Genomic DNA, 22,343 nt, shown 5'->3' on the forward strand with positions numbered 1-22,343 from the left:
GGTGTGTTGTGAATCTGTCCAGCTACAGAACACGAAGCTTTGAACAAATTTAGAAACTGTTTTATGAACCCTGATGGCTGATCTATTGATCTGACGATTTCAGAAACGGAACAATCATGTTTTAATGATTTAATGATGAGGTTTACTAATGGTATTATTTTGTAACATTTGGCGTTTCAATTATGTCTTTAAACATTTTCTGCTAGTTTCTCCTCGTACGCATATTGTCCCTCTGTACAAAGGCTCACGTCAGAATATAGTGTAATTTTCATGGGCACTGCACATCACACCCAACATCACAGAGTCAGGAAAACAGCCTTCATTTTCTCCCATTTTATTTATATTAATCTGCACAAAAACAAGAGGCATTTACACGAGAGAGGACATCATACATGGCCCCGTTTTTACATCTTTAACAAAAATTACAAAAGATTATTTTCCTTGGCATGTGTGGCTGAATTAACAGACCCATGTGTTCATGTCGGCTACAAAAGTCTTAAAAACCCAGCAGCTCACTCCTCTCTCAAATGAACAAAAACAGAAATCCCGGTCACAAGCCACAGAGGGCAGACCAGGGTTATTTACAAGAGACAGACATCCTGAGAAACAGGAAAAGGGCTACATCAAAGGTGCTTAAATCATCATCCGCCAATCTGGGCAAGAAAAACAGACTTTACATGGAATATATATATACATAGAAATGACTCATGAGTTACAGAACCTTAGTGTGAACTTCCCAAACAATCCCACCAAAAAAACCCTCTCCTTTAACTCAGTCTTTGTCTGTCAAACTTCTGAATAAAGTACATTGGTGGATATAAAAAAAAAAAGAAAAAGGAAACAATTTCAGTAAAAATGTATAAAAGTCTGGGCTAGTTTGCTTAGCAAGGCACTTACCTTAGGATATATACATTTAAATGAATTTTACATAGTGCTTGAAGCAGCACAATTGGGTTAGACACCACTGGCTTATTGCTTGCCAACAGAGAAGGGTGTGGTTGACACGGAGCATCACCTCTGAATCAGAGATCTAAACCAGACATCACTTACTCCTTATTGGTACCATCACCACAGCAACTGGTGGCTCATTAAAGTTCCCACAGAACGCACCACCCTTTCTCCGTCAGCAGCAGTTCCACACCATCTATCTTGGCCAACAGGCAGAATACATAATTGATTAAAAGTTAAATAAGATTAACTGCACTATGGTACAGATTAGGAAGTTGTGAGGTTACCATTTCCCCCCCTAATAGGGCCACTAAAATGAACAAAACTATTGCAGGGTCACTTCAGGTCACCACAAATCCAGATTGTTGGTGTTTGCAAATCCAGGTTGTTCCCTGATCTTCCAGTAAGTTCCATTGCTAACCCACACTTCCCGTCCAGCTGCATCCACAGTTTTCCTGTAAGAATCAGATGAGAATCTTGGTTAAAAATGTCACATTTATTTATTTTGTGCAGTTAAGGTTCCTATCCCATCCTCCTACCTAAGATTCCTTTAAATATTCAAACTCCCTTCAGATTTTGCAAGTCCAAACCAGCTACGAGGACACCACCATTTCACACATCTTCCACTACACGTATACATGGTCACTGTGGTTTCCGAGGAGAACCACGTAATGTATGATTCCCCTGAGAGTGTAGCCCCTAAAGAGGCCTGGAGAAGAATGATGATCAAACTCTGGACTACACACCACCATGTCAAAACCCTTCTCCAAATCAGGGTCTCAACTCTGTCACGCCGCCAGGCATTCAGGCCACATTTTTGCTCCAGCTCAGCTACCAACACCTCTAGTATGCAGTCAAAACACTGAACACCTAGACTGGTATCTTGGGTGTGGGGGGGGTGGGAGTCTGCTAGGCTCCTTGGATAGAGTTGAAAAACACTGTTCCAATTTCAGGCACAGTCCCTGAGCTTGTGGCCAAGCAGGCTTTCCTCTCATGGATGGTGGATGAGCCATAAAAACACCCCAAGAATGTCAAACGTGTAAAGGTCATGACGGACAAACACCCAGTGAAGCACAATGACTCCCGAACATTTGGACTGATCACATCTATGAAACTTTGCCAAGAATTTACATTTCATGCATCTATGCATTGTAGCTACAGGAACTGCACATTCATTTCAAAATAGAACGCGAGAGATCCCCGTAACGACACACTGCCAAGCCGTGAGAGCATCACACCGCCAGTGTGGTGAAGGTTGCCAGAAGGCTCTTCTCTACGCTGCCCTAAAGCCGTTTATAGCTCAGACTTAGAAAACGTTCCATGCAAAAAAAAAGTGCTGTTGACGCTACATTTGTGCAACATGCTCGTGTCTGGAGGGGAGGTGTACCTGAAGAAGCGAGGAACGTGCTCCTCTCCGTTCTTCGCCATCTCCTTCCTCCTCTCCCTCTGTTTCCCCTCCACCTCATCCTTACGCTTGTCTGCTTCAGCTACTTTGCCCTCTTCAAGAAGCCTGAGAGACAAAGAACACATCTTAGACCTTGAATGAAAACTGCATTATTATATTGAATATCCCGGTCCTAAAGACTTTTTGAAGTCCACACACCTCTGGTCTGGGCGGAAGCGGGTGTCTGTAGGGGGCAGTAGAGTCTCAAGTTCAGGCGTCAGCTCATTGAGCTCTCTAGCGTAGCGTGAAAAGCCATAGTACTCAAAATGATCTTCAGGCTGTTCATCTACGGATTATACAAAAGCATACAAAGTTCCAGAAACAGGCACGTGTGAAGGACATGTAAAAACAACCATTTTTGATACATAAAATCCATATATAAAAGTAAGTCTGCAACCATTCATTACAATTAGTGTTATTTATTTATTTACAGATTTAAGTAGCCTTTAAATGTTAAGCACCCTTAAACGTCAAAAGCTATGCTGACATTCTGGGGTCGGCAGCCATAATGTGACTCACTGGGCTTCCAGAGGCACTGTGGATTGGGCAGTGTGTCACAGAAGATGCCCTCATGCCACGTGCCACCAAAGCGATGCACGACATTGCCCGCCTGGTTGAGGACGACGCCCTGCACTTCATTTTTGCTCATCTCCCCTCCACCATAACTGGACTGTGGGGAACGAATACAAAACGGTCACCAAAACAGCCGCCACTGATCAATCTCCTACAATAGTGCATTCCTCTCTGGCTGGGCAATACGCATCTACTCAGTACTGAATGGTTTGGACTGTAATGGTAATTGTGATGCTAGTCATAGTAAGAATGCCTTAGAGGACAGTTCTGATATTGGCAAACCCCCTTGCTTTCCTCTGAAACACAAGGCTTCATATTTTAGATCCATAGATGTCTGTGTGTATATTTAACGAACATACAGTGTATCCCCATTTACTCCCCACCCACACTCAGTGCAGTCCCACCTTAACAAAGGTGATCTTGCAGGTGCACTCGTCGCTGTTCAGGTTGCGAATCACCACGTCACCGTAGTGCTCAAGCCAGCGCTGCTGACTGAAGACGCTGTGTATGCAGGTCACGACCTTGTTCCACTCATAGTGGTCCCCATACCTGCAGGGGAACGCAAGATCGTACAGGAAGAAAAGGCATTTCAGACAGCCATCAAACGACGAATGTTCTGGAACGATGGATTGAACAGCACATCTGACTAAGTTCAGAGACAGTCCAGCAGACAGGAGCTTGCATTTACGCCTCTTCAACAACTGTAGGAACATCAAACCCATCAAAGCCAGCTAGGGAACCCTCACCTCGGCAGGGCGACGTTCACCATTCCCGTGGACACGATTTCCACAGACTTCCCCCAAAACTTATTCTTCCATCTTTGGTCTACAAAAAAGCATTAAACAAAAGAAAATCATAATGAAAACAAGACCTCTATTTGCATTGTACTCGACTACAGGCAGAATGACCATTAGAGAACATGAATGAAGATTCATAGCAGGTTAATAGGCACTCGTATAACTTGGTTCCACACTGAAGTTATTGCTGGGCGAGTCTTACCTTGCCAAAATGTGAAGTTTTCAGATTCAGCATGGCAGGCAGAAACTGGAGGATGATGACTTACCTAACAAATACCAAATATTTACATTTAGCAGACGACCATCTCCAGAGAACAAAAAGGCTTTGTCATTTACTCAGAATGCAGTAGAGCCAGTACAGTAGGTTGGAGGCCATGACACCATTGAACTAGGATACTGTTAGATACAGAAGTCAACGTTGATACCTAGAAAGAATTACAAAATGCACGAGCACAATACTTATCAATACTTGCAATACCAGACATTAATGTGAGTGCAGAATTAGTGGTAATTTAAAACACTACACAAATAGATTTTAAACTACACAAATAGTCTTTAGTCTGGGTTTGAAGACAGAAATTGACTCTGCTGTTGGGACAGGCAAAAGAATCGATGCTCATCCTCTATGAGATTTAAAGGATGCCGTTTCAGTCCAAGCTATACTTGAGTTTTGAAGTACTCAAGGCATGAATCTGCCTTTAACCAGTGAAGTGATCCAGTGAAGGATCAACAGTAGAGTCATGTGTGAACTTTATGTTCATGAACACAGCAGTATGGCTGAACTTCAGTCAACTGTATGGGTGCCCATAGAGAAAGACTAGCGAGTAGCAGTCATCAAGAGAACGAACAAGCACCTGGGATAGAATCCTTCATAAGATAAGAGAAACCTGCATGAACCTGGTCAGGTCTGAAACACCAGTCAGGAATTATGACTGGTCTTCCAAAGGTTACATGGAGCTTCAGATGGCAAGATCAGGGAGTTCTTGAAGGAAACTGAGGTCATAGCAAAGATTTGGAGTTCCTGGGATCTACATCCATCTATCTCCACAATACACAACACCCTCAGGTACAATACATTTGTTTAAAGTACAGACAAAGTAATAGAAGGATCACATGCTGAAGGTGCGAGAACAAGTGATGGGAAGAATTAAAATGACATTAAATCTTCAAAAATCTGTCTTAGGAAGATCATGATGAACGGTGGAAAAATTGCCTTAAGGTCTTATATCAAGCCAATCAAGAGTGAAACTGCATCTTGACATGAATGGAAGCGAATGGTATAGATAAAAAAAATTAGATAAAAATCATATTTTTGTTATGGTATTGTTGATGTGTCAACAGTAAGATATTTTTCAACATTCTCATCATACAAATGTGTTCATGCATAAGCCACAATAATTCCATTATGCCAAAATGGAGACCAACCGGGCCAAACTGTGGATCTGAAAAGATGTTTATCATCAGAATATTTAGGATTGAAATTAAATTTGAGAAAACCATTTAAAAAATCCTTCATAAAAGTTGATGTGCTCTAGAATATTGTGACTCGGGGGTTTTAAAGGTGGCTCTCCAAGATCTGTTTAGTACCTGCTCAGCTACGTAGCGGAAACCACGGTCTTCACGGATGCTCTCGTACGTCTCCCCAAGAACAGGGTTGAAGGGCTTGTAGCGGTTACGCCAAGAGGCCCAGGCATACCCAGAGATCGAGAAGACAGCCACGTAAACCTAGCACACAAAAGGAAAGAGACAACCTTGAAAAAAACAAAACACTTAATCGAGAAGTCAGGTCTTATCGGTCTACGACTTCTGGGCTACTAGCGGCTTCTCCGCCGAATCTCATTACCATCCTCTGGTAGGGGTCGTCCGTGCGGTTGGCGATGTCCAGCAACTCCGGGTATTCCAGCTCCTCGCTGACGCGCTGCAGGAAGTTGAGCGGCTCGTTGAGCACCACGGGCATGGACACGCGCGACAGGTCCTTCCCGATGTTGTTGTACAGGATGGAAAGGATCCCGATGTGGCTGTTGTCGGCACAGCGGGCGGGCATGACCGTGCGACGGCCCGTGTCCCGCGGTACAGAGGAGGGCACGTCGGGCGCGTTGGACACACTCGTCCGGTACTTTAAATTAGCAGCGGCTGCTAAGGACAGAAAAGGGACTGTGAGAGGAAGCAAGAGACAAATTTATCTTCACCAATCAAGATTCCCTATCGAGCGTTTAAGGCCTCTGAAGCATGAATCATACTTTGTGTACACTGGCGTTTTTTTGGCAGGAATGACTGTGCAGCTTTTCAAGAGTTCAAGTAATCATGGAAACTAGCAGAAGTACCGTGGTTCTCCTCGGGTTCGGAGTTGCTCGTGGTGACGTCACTGAGGCCAGACTCGTCCGAGGCCTCGTTTTCCGACAGGCTCTCGGTCACAACCACTTCGCTGGCATCGAAGTACTCTGCCATGGACTCGGCCACGGAGAGCCTGCTGTGCGTCAGCCGCACCTGTGACGGGGTGGACGGCTGCGGACGAAGATCAGAACCAGTCAGCCGGAGACACGTGGACCTCAGGAGAGCCCAGTCTCACCGGGCCAGACGGGTGTACGCACAACCCACCTGGTCCTGTTGTACAGTGCAGAAAGACTCGTCGGTAGAGTCGGAGGACAAGGACAGGGAGTGGACCTTGGTTAGACGGGACTGCAGTTCAAGCTGGAGAAACACAAGCACACCAGGAATTTCTCAACCATTATACTGTTGTCTTGAGTCACAAATGCACAATGGCAAAGATATTTCAGGCATTTTGAATTGCTATTCTGGAGTTGCCACTTATATTTCTGGTAACAGTCATGAAAACAAAACCTTGTGTATTTATAGAGCAAATGAGAGATACAAAAATAATCCTTTTGCTTATATTTGGTCATTATGCTACATCCTAAAGCCAGCTCTTTGAAGTACAACACACTTCCATTTGATAACCAGAATATATTGCTTATTGAAGAACACACGAATCTTAGTGGTGTACTGGGGTTTCAGGTGAGAGCAACTTCAGATTCAGACTACAGTAAGCTTCAGACCGTCACGAGGAGGGCCTTCACCTCAAGCCCTTACCTCAGAGAGCGTGGTGCAGAGCGAGGCTAGCTGGTCAGAGGTGGACTGCCGGAGATCCGGACCGGTCCAGGCCTGTCTCAGGCGCTCCCGCTCCACAGAAAGCACCTCCTGGATGGACTTCAGCGAGGAGTGGACTGGCAGGGGAGAAACATAGAGCACCAATTTACCCACGGCAGGAGGAGGAGTATCTACTTGAGCCAAGGGAGCTACAAAAGCCTGACTAAGCAGCTTAAACCTTGTACAATGCTCAACAGGCCAGCGAGCGCAGAGATACTGATCTAAACCTGACAGGAGGCCAGAGGAATTCCGATTATATCGTGTCTGGTTAGGAACAGACAGCGAGTGAAAAGACCAGAAGAAGGTGCGACTAGAACGTAGGGAACGCCTGAGGTACGCGTCATACTTCACACGACGGCAGCAGTACTCAAAACCATTCAAACAGAAACCCAAATCCCTTAGCCCTTCATTTCAAATGTTCGCCTTATTATAACGCAAAATGTTCACAATGGTTTGAAAAAAGTTGAAAAAAGGTTGAATGGAAGCAGAACGTGAAGCAGCCAAGCTAACCGAAGCGACGCACTCACCTCTCTGGGCCACGGCGCAGATGTCCTTCTGAAGTTTCTTGCCCTCGGGCGAGGTGACGCCCGGCGTGGAGAGCTGGGAGTAAACGTAGTCGGGGATGGACTGTAGCGAGGCGCCCAGGCCGGCCGGCGTGCCCAAATGACTGCCGTACAGCTGACGGACGGGAGGGAGGAGTTAAAAGGTATCAATGGCCTAACATTTCAAACAGGAATCAGACAACACCTTTCACCCAACGATGCAGGAAAGGGAGTGGTGATGAAGATGGCAAAAAAAAGATCGAGTGGAGGAAGTCGGCGTACTCAGGATCGAGGTATTTCAGTCATGCTGGTGTTAACCAATATAACCAAACGTCTTCATGAGGTAAAACAGGTATTCAGTAGAGTCACAAGCGAAGATCATATGGCTATGTTCAACAGTTACAACCACAGGAGGGAGAGACAAGAGAAGCAACAGAGGAGGTCGCGAGGGGGCGGAGTCTGATTAGGTCACGAGGGGGCGGAGTCTCACCATGCCATGAGAGAGTGTGCGTGTGTGGCCCCAAGCCTTGCCCACCTTCTTCTTTGGCTTCTCCAAAGTTAGATTCTGAATGAAGAAGAGCGACAGTCAACCAATGATGGTGATGGACATTTTTTGTTATCAGACACTACGGAGCACTTCAGGAAACTGGTAAAAAATTTTTTTACTCCAACCCACCCACACACACGCATCACAACAATGAGCGTAATGCAAAACAACTACATTTCTTAAGCCGTGACTGACACAAAGCAGCCGAGAGGGGGTCGAAGCCTGGTGACGTCCGTGCGGTGGGCGCACCTGCATGTTTATACGTTGCTCCAGGTCCGTGTTGGTGATGGGGAGGTCTCCTTCCAGGCAGTGAAGCTTCTGGATCAGACAGCCAAGTTCCGCCAGGTCTTGCTCGCAGCGCGCCAAGTCTGCAGGGGTCAGAGTGCAACCATTACTGCTGGACACGCTAGACATATGGGGAGAGGCCGGTACAGGCACGATCGGGGTGGAGTTCATGTTGGGCAGCGTTGTGCCAGTTCACAGCTTTTCTGAACTAGTTCAAGTTCAGTTCATACATGGTGAAAGTGAACAGTTCACGTACAAAGTTCACAATTTTTATTCTGAACTAGTTCAAAGTTCAGTTCATTTTACTTTTTTCGTGAGATATTCAAATAAATTATTTTTTTGCAGCGCTTTCTCTCACTCCTCCAGCCCTCTGCGCCATCGTCATTGCCTGCTACGCGGCGTTGCTATGCCTACCCCGCTCGGCTGCAATTCATCACGGGTAACGTCGTGCGGAAGCCAGTACGTTATTACCTAGCCAGTATGTTAACTATTCTCAGCCGGACGCTACGTTGCCCGCAATGCATTGCGCACACAACGTCAAAACCATTGTATCCAAGTACGTATTCCTGCAGGCTGGATCAGCTCCAAATAGGAGGGACTAAACTCCAAACAGGTCGACCTTAACTCCAAATGGGCGTGGCCTTCTCTTAGATCAGTTGTTCATTTTTTTTTGTGCTATAGTTAGTTACTTAAATCAGGATAGCATTTAGAAAAAAAAACCTATGTTTTTGCTTTAGCGAACCGTACAATACTATTAAATATAAATACATTTAAATGGTGTACCTATTTTCTTGATGCTATGAAATGTTTGATTTTAAATGTAAGTAATAGTGTTATGCACAGCAAATGCAGAATGCCTACATGCACATAGTAATTGTTCGTTCTTGTGTAAAACCAAAAACTTAATGGGACCTTGCATTCAAATTAAATGCAAACCATAAATGTTCATTTATGAAAAGAGATGGGAGAGAACATTCCAGAGGGAATGACTACACAGCCTTGCAGAATAGGTCCCTCCTTGCATGGCACAACCGTCTCTAGTCTGCACAATGAAGAAAGAGGTAGGGTGGCATAAAGAACCATTTCTCAATAAAATGTTTTTGTTATACAAAAAGTTGATGACAATGCGTTTGTTGACTAATGTCCATAAATGATATAAATCATTGGTTTCTGATGCATACCCATTGATCACGAGCTGAATTAATTAAAATGAATTTAAAATTAGTATTCTGCCTTCCTCCCGAAGACGGCCCCCACCGCCGGCGGTGCTGACGGATTTGATGAGGAATTAAATTTAAAGTTTAGTCGAAAACTAAACATGTAAACAGTTAACGTGAAATCTAAACAGAGTACTGATTACGATGCGGATTAAACCAGGATATAACCCACGAACTATTAGACGCGTTTAGTAAGTAAAATGGACATCGCGATCTGTAAAGCAGGGCTATGTGTTGAATTAACTCAATATAAAAGTGAACAATAGTTTTATTGTATCATCAGGATAACTGTGGTTTCGTTAATACAGCATGTTTACACATTCCTATGTCCCGGAAAACCCACCAAACTTCTCAAAGTTCTCCGAGTTCCGCCCTGCCTTCTAGAGAGTTGTCCCTCCCATTTGGAGTTATGCCACTCCCATTTGGAGTTATGCCACTCCCATTTGGAGTTATGCCACTCCCATTTGGAGTTATGCCACTCCCATTTGGAGTTATGCCACTCCCATTTGGAGTTATGCCACTCCCATTTGGAGGTTTTCCAGCCTGCAGTAATACCCTTCTCATTGTATCTGGCGATACGTGATTTAAGCGGCACCAGGGAGAATGCAGGAGGGAGGAACTTTCTCTCGTTGCGTTTCAAAAGAGAAAACAGATGTCACTCAGTTTTCAATGGAAAACAAATTCCAACGTTCATTTACAGTGACGTCTGCCGTTCATGACATGACATAATGTGAACTAATTCACGTGCAAGTTCTTTATTTAAAAATGTGTCGCGTTCAGTTTAACGTTCACGAAAAAGCGAGCGTGTTCAATGAATGCGTTCACGCACAACACTGATGTTGGGGCTACTTGTTTGGGTCTGAACCCAAAGTGTGGACATTCCCAAGCCGGTGTTTGTGCAGTTACGTGAACTACAGTGCATTTGCGTCGTCAAGACGAGTGTCTGATGAATTATTGCTGAAGGTGCGATCCAATAATGAAGTCATGTTAAAGATCAGCATTAGTGCGTGTTTGCTTGCTTACATCCTGCCCATAGTACGGGCAATGTGCTCAGTGTTAAAGGAACTGTACCTTGCTGACATGCATGGGTCTCCTGGGTCTGCTGAAGCCAGGCCGAGACCTTGCTGTTGACCCGCGAGGAGGTCCGGGAGTGGGAACCTGGTATGGGAGCCTGGTAGATGGAGCTGGTGCTCGGATACTGCGGCAGATGCTGAAAAAGGAAGGAGCGTGCCTTCAAGAGAAGGTCCTAGAAGGTCCCTCCCTTCTGCTGCCTGGAAGCAGCATTTTTTCGCCACAGCAGGAAGTTTCATCCGAATATCACGGCAAAGAACAGAAGTCACAAGGACTCAAAGATTCTTGGTCTCCACGCCTGCTGTGGCCGTGTTATTCTTTTCTTCTTAATATATTCAATACACTTTTGAATATTGCCTGTAAAATACCTTTAGATCGCAAATCTTTACACTCAACTTTGACAATTAACTTCTCAAATAACCACTTATTAACTGCGTCCAGAAAGGTCATAGGTCATAATCATTAGAGGTTTCCTACCACGTCCCACATTGCCTTGTTCCTCTGAGCTAGGCAGGCCACCGCGGGCAGAGGGCTCTGGCGTCCTGCCGAGAGGGCCTGCAGCACCCCCTGGTGGACGGAAATGGCCTCGTTTTTCTTGTAAATCCGATGTGCGGTCAGTTTGGTCAGCCAAATGTAAAAGATTTCATCACTCTTAGCCTGCAGAGAACAACCCAGACACTGTGGAACCCGAACTAATGCGATCTCGCCACACAGCAAGACACGTTCACACACAATTATTTGGCACTCATGAAGAGCAGAGGTGGTAATCCAGCAGGTCAGATAGACGGTGGAGTGCATCAGTGTGCAGAAACATTTATTTTGAAACCAAGAGTTTACACACCTTGATGTGATAGAGGTTATTTTCTGCATCCAGGTCGATGCGTCTGGATTTCTTGTTGACGGACATGACGGCCAGGCTGACATCCAGAGTTCCATGTACCTTCCTTTTGTTGAGCTGGAAACAAGAGACATCCAGACGGCCGACTCAACTCATTAACAGCAGAGAAACACGAAGACAAACACAAACAAGTAAGAAGACTAATTAAAGCAGAAAGACTTCCTGCTGAGAACTTACATCCTGCTGAGTTTTGGAATATTTCAGAATTCCCTTTTCCAAAAAAAAGTATCTCTGTAGGGGAGAAATGGTGTGACATTTGACTTTTACATTTTCAAAGTACCCAAGCAAAATGCCATTAGAATCAGGCCCTAGCTCACCTTGTGCCAACCCTTGAGTGGATACTTCCTCTTTTTCATCAGATATCCCTCACAAATGCCAGGAATGCAGTTCTCCACGCCCGACGCACAGCCTGCTATGGCCGTGGTGGCCGGCGTGTCCGTCACAACCTCCCAGTCCCTGGAGTTCTGCGTTACATTGGTGCAATGCCCGAGCGCATCAGAGTTAGCAGAAGGTAACCCACACGCAGCCCACCACCGACTCCCTGACCACTGACACATTTGAAACTGGTCTGAAACTGGACTGAGTTTGAATCTGAAGCCATTGAACAAACTGAGTGGGCTTCATTTTTCCTCCACTTTTGAGACTAGTAGTAGTCACACACACACACACACACACACACACACACACCTGTCTGGAGTGGCGGGAGGAGGATCCCGAGCTATTGCTCCTCAAGTGTCCTGGATTCATGGGCGACTTCTCCACGCTGCTCATCCCAGAATGACCACTGGTCACAGAATAGCCGCTGGCCCCAGAATGGCCGCTGGACACATGCCCGTAGTGCTCCATCATCACCAAGAAAACGTCCGAGTGCAGTTTATTCAGGGACCGATTCTTCCTGTCATTACATCCAAAATGACACTGTGACAGAGAGAAAGCAGTAGAATCATACAATAAGCAGTGGAAATGGCCCGTGTTTCCCCCTGCTCCGGTGCCAAGTAAAACACCATATTTGTTACACAACACATTGTATCCTAACCAACAAGTCACATCTGACCAACATATGCACACTGACTACAGTCCCAAATAAGGCAAAACATGAAACGGTAAAATCAAAATCACAACAGTATCTTTAAAAGTCAAACACAGATGTGCTACAAAATTTTTCACAGGTCGAGCGAGCAGGTAGATGTTTCATCTTGAGCAGCGACGCTCAAGGACAGAACCATGACAACACAGCTGCCACTCGGACACGACATCCACCGGTTTAAGGCTTTTGGAATTAGTGATTAAGATCATGTTGCTGGAACTGTCAAAGCCTTTGCCCAAAATTACCAATTTATTAAACATGTCGATCTGAACACTAAGAATCAAAAGGGCCTTAAACATAGATATAACGGAACATAAGCTCTCTTAATCAATTCAAATCCTCACTTAAAACTTACCTGTTTAGGACAGCCTATAACACCTGATTGGTCTGCCAAATGTCATAATGTAAGTGTGAATTTGCTTCTGTTGTATTATAGTTTTAACTGTTTTAAATTGTTTGTTCTCTTATTTTATTGCTGTGTTGTCTGTAAGGTGTCCTTGAGTGTCATAAAGGCGCCTATGAAATAAAATGTATTATTATTATTATAACCAGTGAAATATGCTTCAGCGCGAGAAGTTTGAAGGAAGCATCCGGAATTCTCAGAACATGACATTCATGAGTAACAAATTTCACCAAGGACTCGTCCATGATGCATCTTCTGCGTTACTTGATGGGCCCACACACCTCTAGTTCTGCAGTGTTTGTTCAGCTCAACACTGCTCAAGGGCAAACGCGCGAGAAGCATGAACACCAGCCACCTAAACGTTATAAAAGCACGCCACAGTTGCGTCAGTAACAAGCCACGTGCTTCATGAAAAAAAAGATAGGTCAACAAGGTCAATTATTCATTCAATTAAAACTGCATAGTAATAAGCTGAACACGTTAACAAGTAGTTTTCCTTCTATTCCAAGTCAAATGTTTTTTTTGTAATGTTGAGTAAAAAAAAAAAAAAAAAAAAGTCTTCATGTCCATACACCCACTGCAAGCCACACTCACAGATCACGCACAGCTCTAACGTACAGATAATGGTCTGGTGTATGCCTTTGACCCTTCACGGTGTATATGAGAACCTAATATCACTGTCACCAACAGTATTTTCCCTTACAGTAAATTAGTTCCCAGACAAAAGGCCTTGTTTACATGTTCCTTCAGTGATGGGTGTGGGCGCATGCAAACAGGTGTAACTGGGTCACAAACATAGGGAAATTACAGTGTTGGGTGATCAAAGAGATTGTCAATCCCAATAGACACCAATTAATTTTGTCTTTAGAATTTAAAAAGCTATCCCAAATAAGGAAATGATATAATGTTAAAATAATCATTGCTCAAATACTGCCAAATTTTGTGTAGGACCGATCGGTCAGGGAATGCATGCATTAAAACAACAAGCCCACACCCAGGGAAACAGAACCAAACCCAGTTTTCATCCAGGATCCCGCAGGACACAATGACATCAGCACAAGTTATAATGGTGCGCGTTTCCTTTCGTAGTTTTATCCTGTACAAAGTCATGCAATGCTCAAATATGACTCACTTCAAAACATCCCGGGCATGCACCCCGACCAGTTCACTGAACAAAATGTGCGTGTTGAGACATCCGAAATGCTTAACGAAATGTACACGACAACTCAGCAACGCGTGTTAAACTAGCCCCGTTTAGAAGACGGACGACGAGAAGCACAAGGTGATTAATACGATGCAAACATGAGGATTAAATAAGTTAATTAAAAGAAGTAGCCGGCTGTCCAAGAGGAAGCAAGCCGGCAGTTTTGTCGAGAGTCAGAAGTGAGCGGACCGGTTCCCGTTCCCCGGGTGGAATGTGATCGGACCGGGTCTCGTCCCCCCCCCCCCCCCCCCCCCGACCGGCCTCCACTCCGCATCAATACCCTGCTGTACACTGCCACCCGCACGTGTCCTTCGATGGGTTAAAGTTCTATTTAAATGGTTATATTCATTGTATTCCCAAAGTCCAACCATGCAATGGTGGGGTCAACATCACATTGAACTCCCCCGCCATAATACAAGTTGATCTTTGCACAATGATCCTTTTGACAAACTGCTCTCAGGTTTTTAATAACCTGTAAAGTAACTGGAGAGTGACAGTCAGCAGGGGACTGGGTGAGATCTGGGAGCATCAGACACCATGTCATCCCCCACACCGGGGTGGACTGGAACTCTCCCATTACATACACGGACCCTAATACACAACGAGGTTTCTGGGCCGACACGATGATTTAGTGATTAAATTGTGTGTTAGCAGGAGAAAGTGAGACGCAGTTAGTCCACAAATGGCAAAGATTTGCAAAACAAACGTATAAACAAACAAAAAACCATCTGTGTACCATCGACTGTGTACTCATACATTCTGATCCAGGTGGCCCACGTCCCAGAACCCATATAAATGTGAGACGCTGTCGGCGTGTTGAGGAACGTCCACACGGTACTTGCAAAAACGCCATTGTGTGATTTCATTGCAAAAAGCAGGTGTGACTGCGTACAAATTAAAGAGAAATGTAGTTCATAAGTAGAAACTGTAACATTATTACTCTAGTTAAAAGAGTGAATGTATTTTTGGTGACCCACGGCCTTACCCACAGTGATCTCCTCTCAGGTCTGATCATGATTCGGGTCAGCCGTGCATGTTAAAAACAGTTCCTGTAACGTTTTCCACGTTTTTGTTTTGTACCGTCGACAAAGAATGTGAGCAGTGCTTATTTAACATGACATACCCGGAGGGGCTTTAAAATCCAGTCGTTAGGAATAAAAATTAACAGTTATCAACTTGAACCACTTAAACAGAGGTTCAACAAGCAGAAATATCCAATTACATCCTGCAGGTGATTCCACTGCGCTAAACGCATGAAAGCTGTACTAAATATATTTGAAGTAAGTGGAAATAAAGCATGTAAAACACACCACAGTTTATGCTGTGGTATGTTAAATTAAGTGATCTAGAAGATGTAACGAGATCATCCACTAACTTACCTGTTTTTCTTTTTCTTTTTTTAGAGGTACTGGAGTCCAAGTGCCATCGAAAGTTATAATGAAACTCAAGTTCGCACCTCGCTTTGACGCACGCACGCTATGACGCCGCACGCCCGAAGCGCCGAACCTGCCGCACCCAGAGAAAGGGGCGTGTCTCTCAAAGGGGCGTGTCTCTCACCTGCGTAACGACCGAAAAACATCTGCGTTATTTCGTGGGCGAAAACCCGTTTTGTTTGGCTGTTCTGCTGTTGCCCTGCTGCTCGTGCTCAGAAATGTCACGTATTGGCCGAGCAACTGTGTCGGTAAACTGGTGGTTTAGGTGCAGAAAACAGCACATCTGTGTTGGACATTAAAGGTACTGTGCTGTGGTTTATAACGGGCCCGAGTTGATGTGCCTGTGTGTGTGTGTCTGGAGATCACTGGAGATGCCCCTGGGGCTAAGGTCTGTCCGTCCGTCCGTCCCCCGTTTGTGCAATGATGGCATTTCTGTGAGGAAACCCGTTAAACCGAACACGCTGCACAACTCTGTTCTTTCATTATTAGGCCATTAGGTTCTGAATCTCAAGGCCAAGGTTGCAAAGACGTAGCACGGACATTCTAGTACAATGAAACACAAGTCTTTCACATCCTGATAAGTACACAATTCATTCAAATTTTCTCATGTTACCAAGCCATCAGAGACAAATATACAAACAAATACAGTTCTTTACTTTAAGATCTATCTTTTATACTGCATTTCCCCTCCCAAATTTTCAGAATTGGCCTGATTTATGGATGCGACAAGGAGACAATTTAGTCCTAAACATTTAGGTACTCTCTCTGAGCAACGAACATTCAATCATCCTTACACCCAGCATGCAATCATGTAAAAAGGCTTTTCCACTAATAAATGTCGCTGTTGTTATGGTGCTGCTGGGTTATTTCCAGCGATGGAAAGACCTTGGGCTCGTCAACCCCATTTCCAACATCTTCCTTTAAATAGCAGACAATGAAACCGACACTCTTACATGTTGTTGCTGTGAGAATGAAAACATGATTCGCGTACCTGTGTTCACATTCTAGAGACTGTATATCATCTTCATAGATATCTGGGGGTTTCCATAGTCAATCTGAACTGAGGCTAGTCAACCACTGCTATTAAACTGGTATAAAGACTTTGGTCTCAACGAATGTAGACAACTGACCCTATCCTGTTCTAAACCATGGAGGAAATGACATAAGTGTGTTTGTTTTATTTGTATTGAAATCCCATCAAAATCCTTTTTGTCCTCCCCTAATCCAACAGGTTTGGTTTATTATTAGTAGTACTGGATGCTAAACATACAGCAGTCCCTCCCTGAAAACTGTGTTTATATGTCTTTTGTCAGTTATTGGCACATGGTGCAACCTGACCAGGACTTTTTTTTATAAATCAAAGCCACAGCGCCATCTCCTGGCTAATAAATACATTTTGCTGCTTTCAATTCCTTTCAATGGAACAATTGGAAGCTAACCTTCAAACGTTATCAACATTGCTGTTATTGGTGACTTAACCCCATAATGTTCACTTGCTTTTCCCAACCTGAGGGCCTTCCACTTATGCTTGGCCACCGCTCAGATCCTCCTGTTATGAACCCTGTTAAGGCCCAATAACACTTTTCCATAACACTACAGCTATAAGAGGACCCGACCGTTTGTGGGCCGCTTTTACGACTGCCATGGTGTTGTTTCCCCAGGAAAGTGTGCACCTTTTTTATTTCTACACTGCACTTCCCTTTCCATTTCTATTGTGTACTATATATTTTACTCTCTTATTATTATATACACTTATATTTTTATTAATATTTGTATTTTTTACTTTTTTATTTTTGTATTTTTTATTTGTATTTTTATTTTTTTCCTAGTTTTAGATTACATTTCATTTTTTTTATCCTTATTATTTCACGTGGCGGACAAAGTTGACAAAGCATCTCACTGCTAGTTGTACTGTGTATGACTCAGTATGTGAGAAATGAACCATGGCATTGAAAGCGTAGGTGCATTCCGAGGTAGCTGGCGATGGGAGACTTCCACTGCTGGAAAACACTCTCAGATCCTCTCTAGATCACGCCCCTGCCACATTACTCAACGTATTTGTCCGGCACGTAGTTCCCATTGTCATTACGATTATCTACAGATCTCTATCTTCTGGGCCTGAACTTTCAGATACAATACACTCTATTGTGTTATACATATTTGTTTTTATACAAAAAATAGACAAATTCTTGACACCTTGGATTTTATAGTTTTGTTGCCGTACAAATGTGTCAGAATGGGGGGGGGGGGTTGGCTGAGGAGTTCATGTGTTCATAACTTGTTTAATAAGCTAACACGTTTTTCAGCCACAACAGTGCTGCCTTTATAGTGTCACTGCAGGGTTCAATATTCAGCCAAGACTGGTGTGTGTGTGTGTATGTGTGTGTGTGTGCGTGTGTGTGTGTGTGTGTGTGTGTGTGTGACAACTACGGCTCTGGTTTATCTATAACTTTTTTCTGCAATCATGGGTATTGTCATTGGATGGATCAGCCATTACTGTAACACTGTGCTCTTTTGTTTAGACGCATGGGTTATTATCTCACTGTCATTATCAAGCTGACAGACCTGTAGACGGAACAAAACTCAAAGTTGCGCAACTGAAACCACATATCTAAATCATGGAGTGTGCAAATTTAAAACAAACTCCACAGGACACTTATGACAGACCTAGGACAGGACATGTAAGCTCTACAGCTCCACTTCGCTCCTTTACTATTAACATATGACTGCTCAAACGCGAATAATCTGCTTAATTGCTTCAATTAGTAGGTTCAACCAACCCAGAAAGTCTGTGAGAGATAGGCTAGTTAATAGAATTTGACCGTTTAATGAGCGTAATGTCATATTTATTACTCAGCTTGGAAACCTTTCACGCATACGATCATCATCTTAACACATTACAGGTGAAGCCGGTAATTATAACGACACGGTTGCTTATAATAACGGAGGACCTGAGAGCACGCGCTCCTTATAATGGTAGAGATATATCAGGAATAGTTAAGGTTTCTGTATAAAGTGTAGGTGTATATAAATAACGGTTATTAGTGAGTGATTAAAGCAAGTTATTTTGAAAGGGGTTTGTGAGGGAAAATGAACCAGGAAAGACTGGGTAAAGTGGACGTTGTCCCGCGACTACAGCTGTTCAACTGTGAGCGCGCGGCATGTGGAGCCACGTTCACGCGCCAATGGCGCCTAAAGGAGCACGAGACGGTACACACCGGAGAGGTAACTCAACACGTCTGACCACACACACACACACAACACTCATTTATCCCCAACTGGAGATGGATTAAGGAAGGAAGAGGCCAGATATGCCACATAATCGCTAAATAAGACTAATTTGTCTTTGTCTCGCCACAGAGACCGATAAAATGTCCAGTGGAGGGGTGCGGGCTGAAGTTCTCACGCAAGTCTCACCTCAGCAGACATGAGCTGAGACACGGGGAGAGAAGAATCGGGTTGAGTGATGCGAGCGGGAACACGGGGTGAACCATGTACTTGCAGCACACGGCCTTTAACCATCACACATGAACGTTTTCACTTTGTAACAGGTGTAACGTCGCAAACTGCGGCAAGAAGTTCTTTAACGCGGACAATATGAAGAGACACGTTCGTTACATCCATGGAGAGAAGAACAAGTACTTTAAGGTTTGGCCATGAGGTGGCGTGTTAAACCCGTGGTTCGCGTTAATGGTTCGTTATGAGACTAAAACTTTAACAAACCGTATGTATTTGTATATAACATTCATGTTTTGTTTCATAGTGTACTTTTCAAAACTGCCAAGCTACATTTCGAAAGCGACGTGTGCTCAAACTTCACCTCAACGAACACGGCATTTCCAAAGGGTTCAGGTAAATCTCACTACGTCTGTGGGATATCTATGTACAGAGATCACCCAGAGGTAGAAAATACCATTTTACGGGCGATTTAAATCATATTTGTAATCTTTTCATATTTATTTACATTGCATTTACGCCTAGTCTGGCGAAACTGAATTGTCTTTGCGACATTTACACAACATAAAACTGCGTGTGACGTAAGACGCGCGTAGTCGAATAATTCGATGATTTTGCCTTGAGTCGAGATGCATTTTCACCCAGATGCTCGAAGCCAGCTTGCGGATCATCGTTTGACACGCATGTTGCCCGAAAAGCTCACGAGAAGACCCACGCAGGTGAAGTTTGACGCGAGTTCGCTGCATCTTTCTGGGGGGGGGAGATACCTAAACTTGCACGATTTAACGATCATGCACGCTTTCTGTGCCTCTGTCCTGCAACTTTATCTTCTCTAGGGTATCGCTGTCCTCACTCTGGGTGTCAGGTAGTTGAACGTACTTGGGGGAGACTACAGAAGCACAAAGCCAAGCATCCAGTTTCCTTCACCTGCACGGTGTGTAAGAAGTCTTTCGGGAAGCGCGACGCCCTGCGCCGGCACAGGCGGAGCCACGCCCTGCAGAAGCCGGTGCTGCTGTGCCCCAGCAAGGGCTGCCAGGCCTACTTCTCCACCACCTTCAACCTGGAGCACCACATCCGCAAGGTTCACCTCCAGCTGCTCCGACACCCGTGCTCCTTTCCCGGCTGCACCAAGTCATTTGCCATGCGGGTGAGTGTCTGTGTGCTGCCCCCTGCAGGACGGGAGAAAGGGGTGGTACTTGACCCGAGCACCTCTTGGTTCAGTGCTCCTGGTTTAGGAGTTATAGCTTTTAGAACCCTGCCTCATGTTTTATAGTGGGTCTGCTGTTGTATTATTCAAAAGCAGCCTAGTAGAGATTTACATAAACTCTACCTTTTTATTCTGTTATGGTAGATATTTTACAAAACAACAATCCTGAGATGGCCAGAAAATGGAAAATCTGCAGAAAAAAAACCCAAATCTTCGAAACGGGCTTTAGTAAAAACTATTTTCTTACTGGTGGTCGAACGCTAACCTGCAGGCAGAAACGAAGGTGCACTTGATGTAGCATTACAAGTGTGCATCGTTACAGTTCTACACTTCACACTGAAATAGTCCGACAAATTCAGACTACTAGTCCTCAGTATGTTACATTCCACCTTTTCATGCATTCATCCACGGTCACTTGCATGGAGCAGCATTAAATGTTCCTCACTCATGTAATTGGGTTTGTGCTACGTTATCTCCTGAGGTTTCATTTTGTTTGGGTCCAACAGGAGAGTTTGGTTCGCCACTTGCTTCATCATGACCCTGATGCCAGCAAGCTGAAGGTAGTCCAGACCTTTGATACCTTATCCCTCAATTCACATCTTCTCCTACACCAACACTTCATCTAGAACCACACGTGCAGTTCACAGGCTTCAGATCTGGCACGAATGTTTTATTAAACGTTCCATTTTTGGACCTGTTTAAAGATGAAAACAGCCTGCAGTGGTGGTAGGATGTGTTGATGCTATGAAGCAACTGGTCCATGTTGTCTTACATCTGGACCATCTGGAGTTTGACTGCCACTGTGTTCTTGGGATCCTTCAGCTAATGTCAGAACAGGAGTCCTGTTGAGCCATAATGCAACGCCAATTGTGTATAAAGATGATGGGGGGGGGGTGTGTATGAGAATATTGATGGATTAACTGGGTGGATTAACAGATTAGGCTGGATTAACAGACTGATTGCGATACCTGAGAAGCCTGTGGTGGACGACTGCTCACTTTCTCTCTCTCTCTCTCTCTCTCTCTCTCTCTCTCAGAAGCGGCACAAGCGCAGCAGCAAGGGCTGGCAGAAACGTCTGGAGGGCAGGAGACGGGGCCCCCTGGTGGAGGAGGACCTGCGGCGCCTGTTCGCGCTACGCATGCGCGTCTCACGCAGGGCCAAGGTGGAGGCCAACCTGTCCGGCCTCTTCAACGAACGCAAGATCCCACATCACGTGGAGCCTGAGGTCAACCTGCGGGACCTTTTCAGTATTAAATCTCATCAGCAGAAGGTGAAAGCCTAGTCCTCACCTGAGGCCTAGTTGGGGGGTTTTTTTTTTGAGTGCAAATTTAAGAATCAAACTTTTGTTTTAACGCCGAGTGGCTACTGACTGAACAGATGCACTTAATGGTTAACTTGAGTTGTATTTATTTAATGATTTGAACTGTGCAATTTTTTTGTTATTCTTTTGGGTGGAGATGCTAGTGAGGGTTTAATAGCATTGCTAGACATCCTGAAAACTTGCAATCATTTAGTTTATTGGTTGTATTGATTTAACCATTAAAAGATGCAGGTCAAGTTTTACTTCTCCTGAATTTCACTCATCAAAAACTTGGTCTGTGATCCTTTTGATGCCTCTTACGGTCGGTCACATTTAAATGTTCTCCAAGCATAAATGCATTTTGTGGTCCTGTGCTCCAGAACATGCCATGTTAGGCTACATGTGTCTCATGAGAAGCCCATTAGCCTACGAGTGTGAACCATGACCAATTTTGGCAGTGAATGTAACGAGGATTAGCTGCTTATATTTGGTCACAAATGTTCATTGGGGTGTATCTTGTAAGATCCTTAATCTTTCTCCCTTGCCTCCCTGAGGTACCGGGTATTTCTAAACTGGTCTTGAAGATTAATTTGTGTATTACTCCTTTCATGCAAGTTCCACTGAAGGCATTGTGCAGCTGTGTAATCCTTCCCCTCTGTCCTCACGTGTAAGTGTTGTGGGTAGGTAGCCTAGCCCCTCATGGCCATGCCTCTGGAAACCAGTCCTCGTTCACTTGAGTAAATGGTGCTCCTCTAGCAAGGCTACAACCGTACATGCACCTTTT

At 44.5% G+C, this 22,343-nt stretch overlaps 2 protein-coding genes across 5 annotated transcripts; one reads left to right on the top strand and one right to left on the bottom strand.

The window, feature by feature from the left end:
- Positions 1 to 318: 318 nt before the first annotated feature.
- On the bottom strand, positions 319 to 15,699 carry LOC143516585 (oxysterol-binding protein-related protein 7-like). 4 transcript variants are annotated; one of them, XM_077008286.1, is made up of 22 exons: positions 15,543 to 15,699; positions 12,157 to 12,387; positions 11,787 to 11,933; positions 11,647 to 11,700; positions 11,413 to 11,526; positions 11,049 to 11,228; positions 10,572 to 10,710; positions 8,248 to 8,366; positions 7,942 to 8,016; positions 7,437 to 7,587; positions 6,853 to 6,986; positions 6,361 to 6,453; positions 6,087 to 6,267; positions 5,606 to 5,898; positions 5,350 to 5,487; positions 3,965 to 4,028; positions 3,712 to 3,790; positions 3,370 to 3,514; positions 2,912 to 3,062; positions 2,552 to 2,678; positions 2,336 to 2,458; positions 319 to 1,403 (listed from the first exon to the last, which is right to left on the bottom strand). In XM_077008286.1, the coding sequence occupies exons 2-22, from the start codon at positions 12,316 to 12,318 to the stop codon at positions 1,295 to 1,297; spliced, it is 2,778 nt and encodes a 925-aa protein (XP_076864401.1). In that variant the 5' UTR covers positions 12,319 to 12,387; positions 15,543 to 15,699; the 3' UTR covers positions 319 to 1,294. The 4 variants fall into 4 exon arrangements, with proteins under 4 accessions (XP_076864401.1, XP_076864400.1, XP_076864399.1 ...); XM_077008285.1 differs by lacking the exon at positions 15,543 to 15,699 and adding an exon at positions 15,149 to 15,268 and having other exon boundaries at positions 5,606 to 5,895; XM_077008284.1 differs by lacking the exon at positions 15,543 to 15,699 and adding an exon at positions 15,149 to 15,264.
- Positions 15,700 to 18,244: 2,545 nt separating this feature from the next.
- On the top strand, positions 18,245 to 21,816 carry 42sp43 (P43 5S RNA-binding protein). The gene is made up of 8 exons (XM_077008288.1): positions 18,245 to 18,821; positions 18,957 to 19,054; positions 19,148 to 19,244; positions 19,360 to 19,448; positions 19,698 to 19,771; positions 19,889 to 20,199; positions 20,766 to 20,819; positions 21,296 to 21,816. The coding sequence occupies exons 1-8, from the start codon at positions 18,687 to 18,689 to the stop codon at positions 21,539 to 21,541; spliced, it is 1,104 nt and encodes a 367-aa protein (XP_076864403.1). The 5' UTR covers positions 18,245 to 18,686; the 3' UTR covers positions 21,542 to 21,816.
- The last annotated feature ends 527 nt before the right edge of the window (positions 21,817 to 22,343 follow it).

This window comes from Brachyhypopomus gauderio, chromosome 6 (assembly GCF_052324685.1).
Source record: "Brachyhypopomus gauderio isolate BG-103 chromosome 6, BGAUD_0.2, whole genome shotgun sequence".
Lineage (NCBI taxonomy): Eukaryota > Metazoa > Chordata > Actinopteri > Gymnotiformes > Hypopomidae > Brachyhypopomus > Brachyhypopomus gauderio.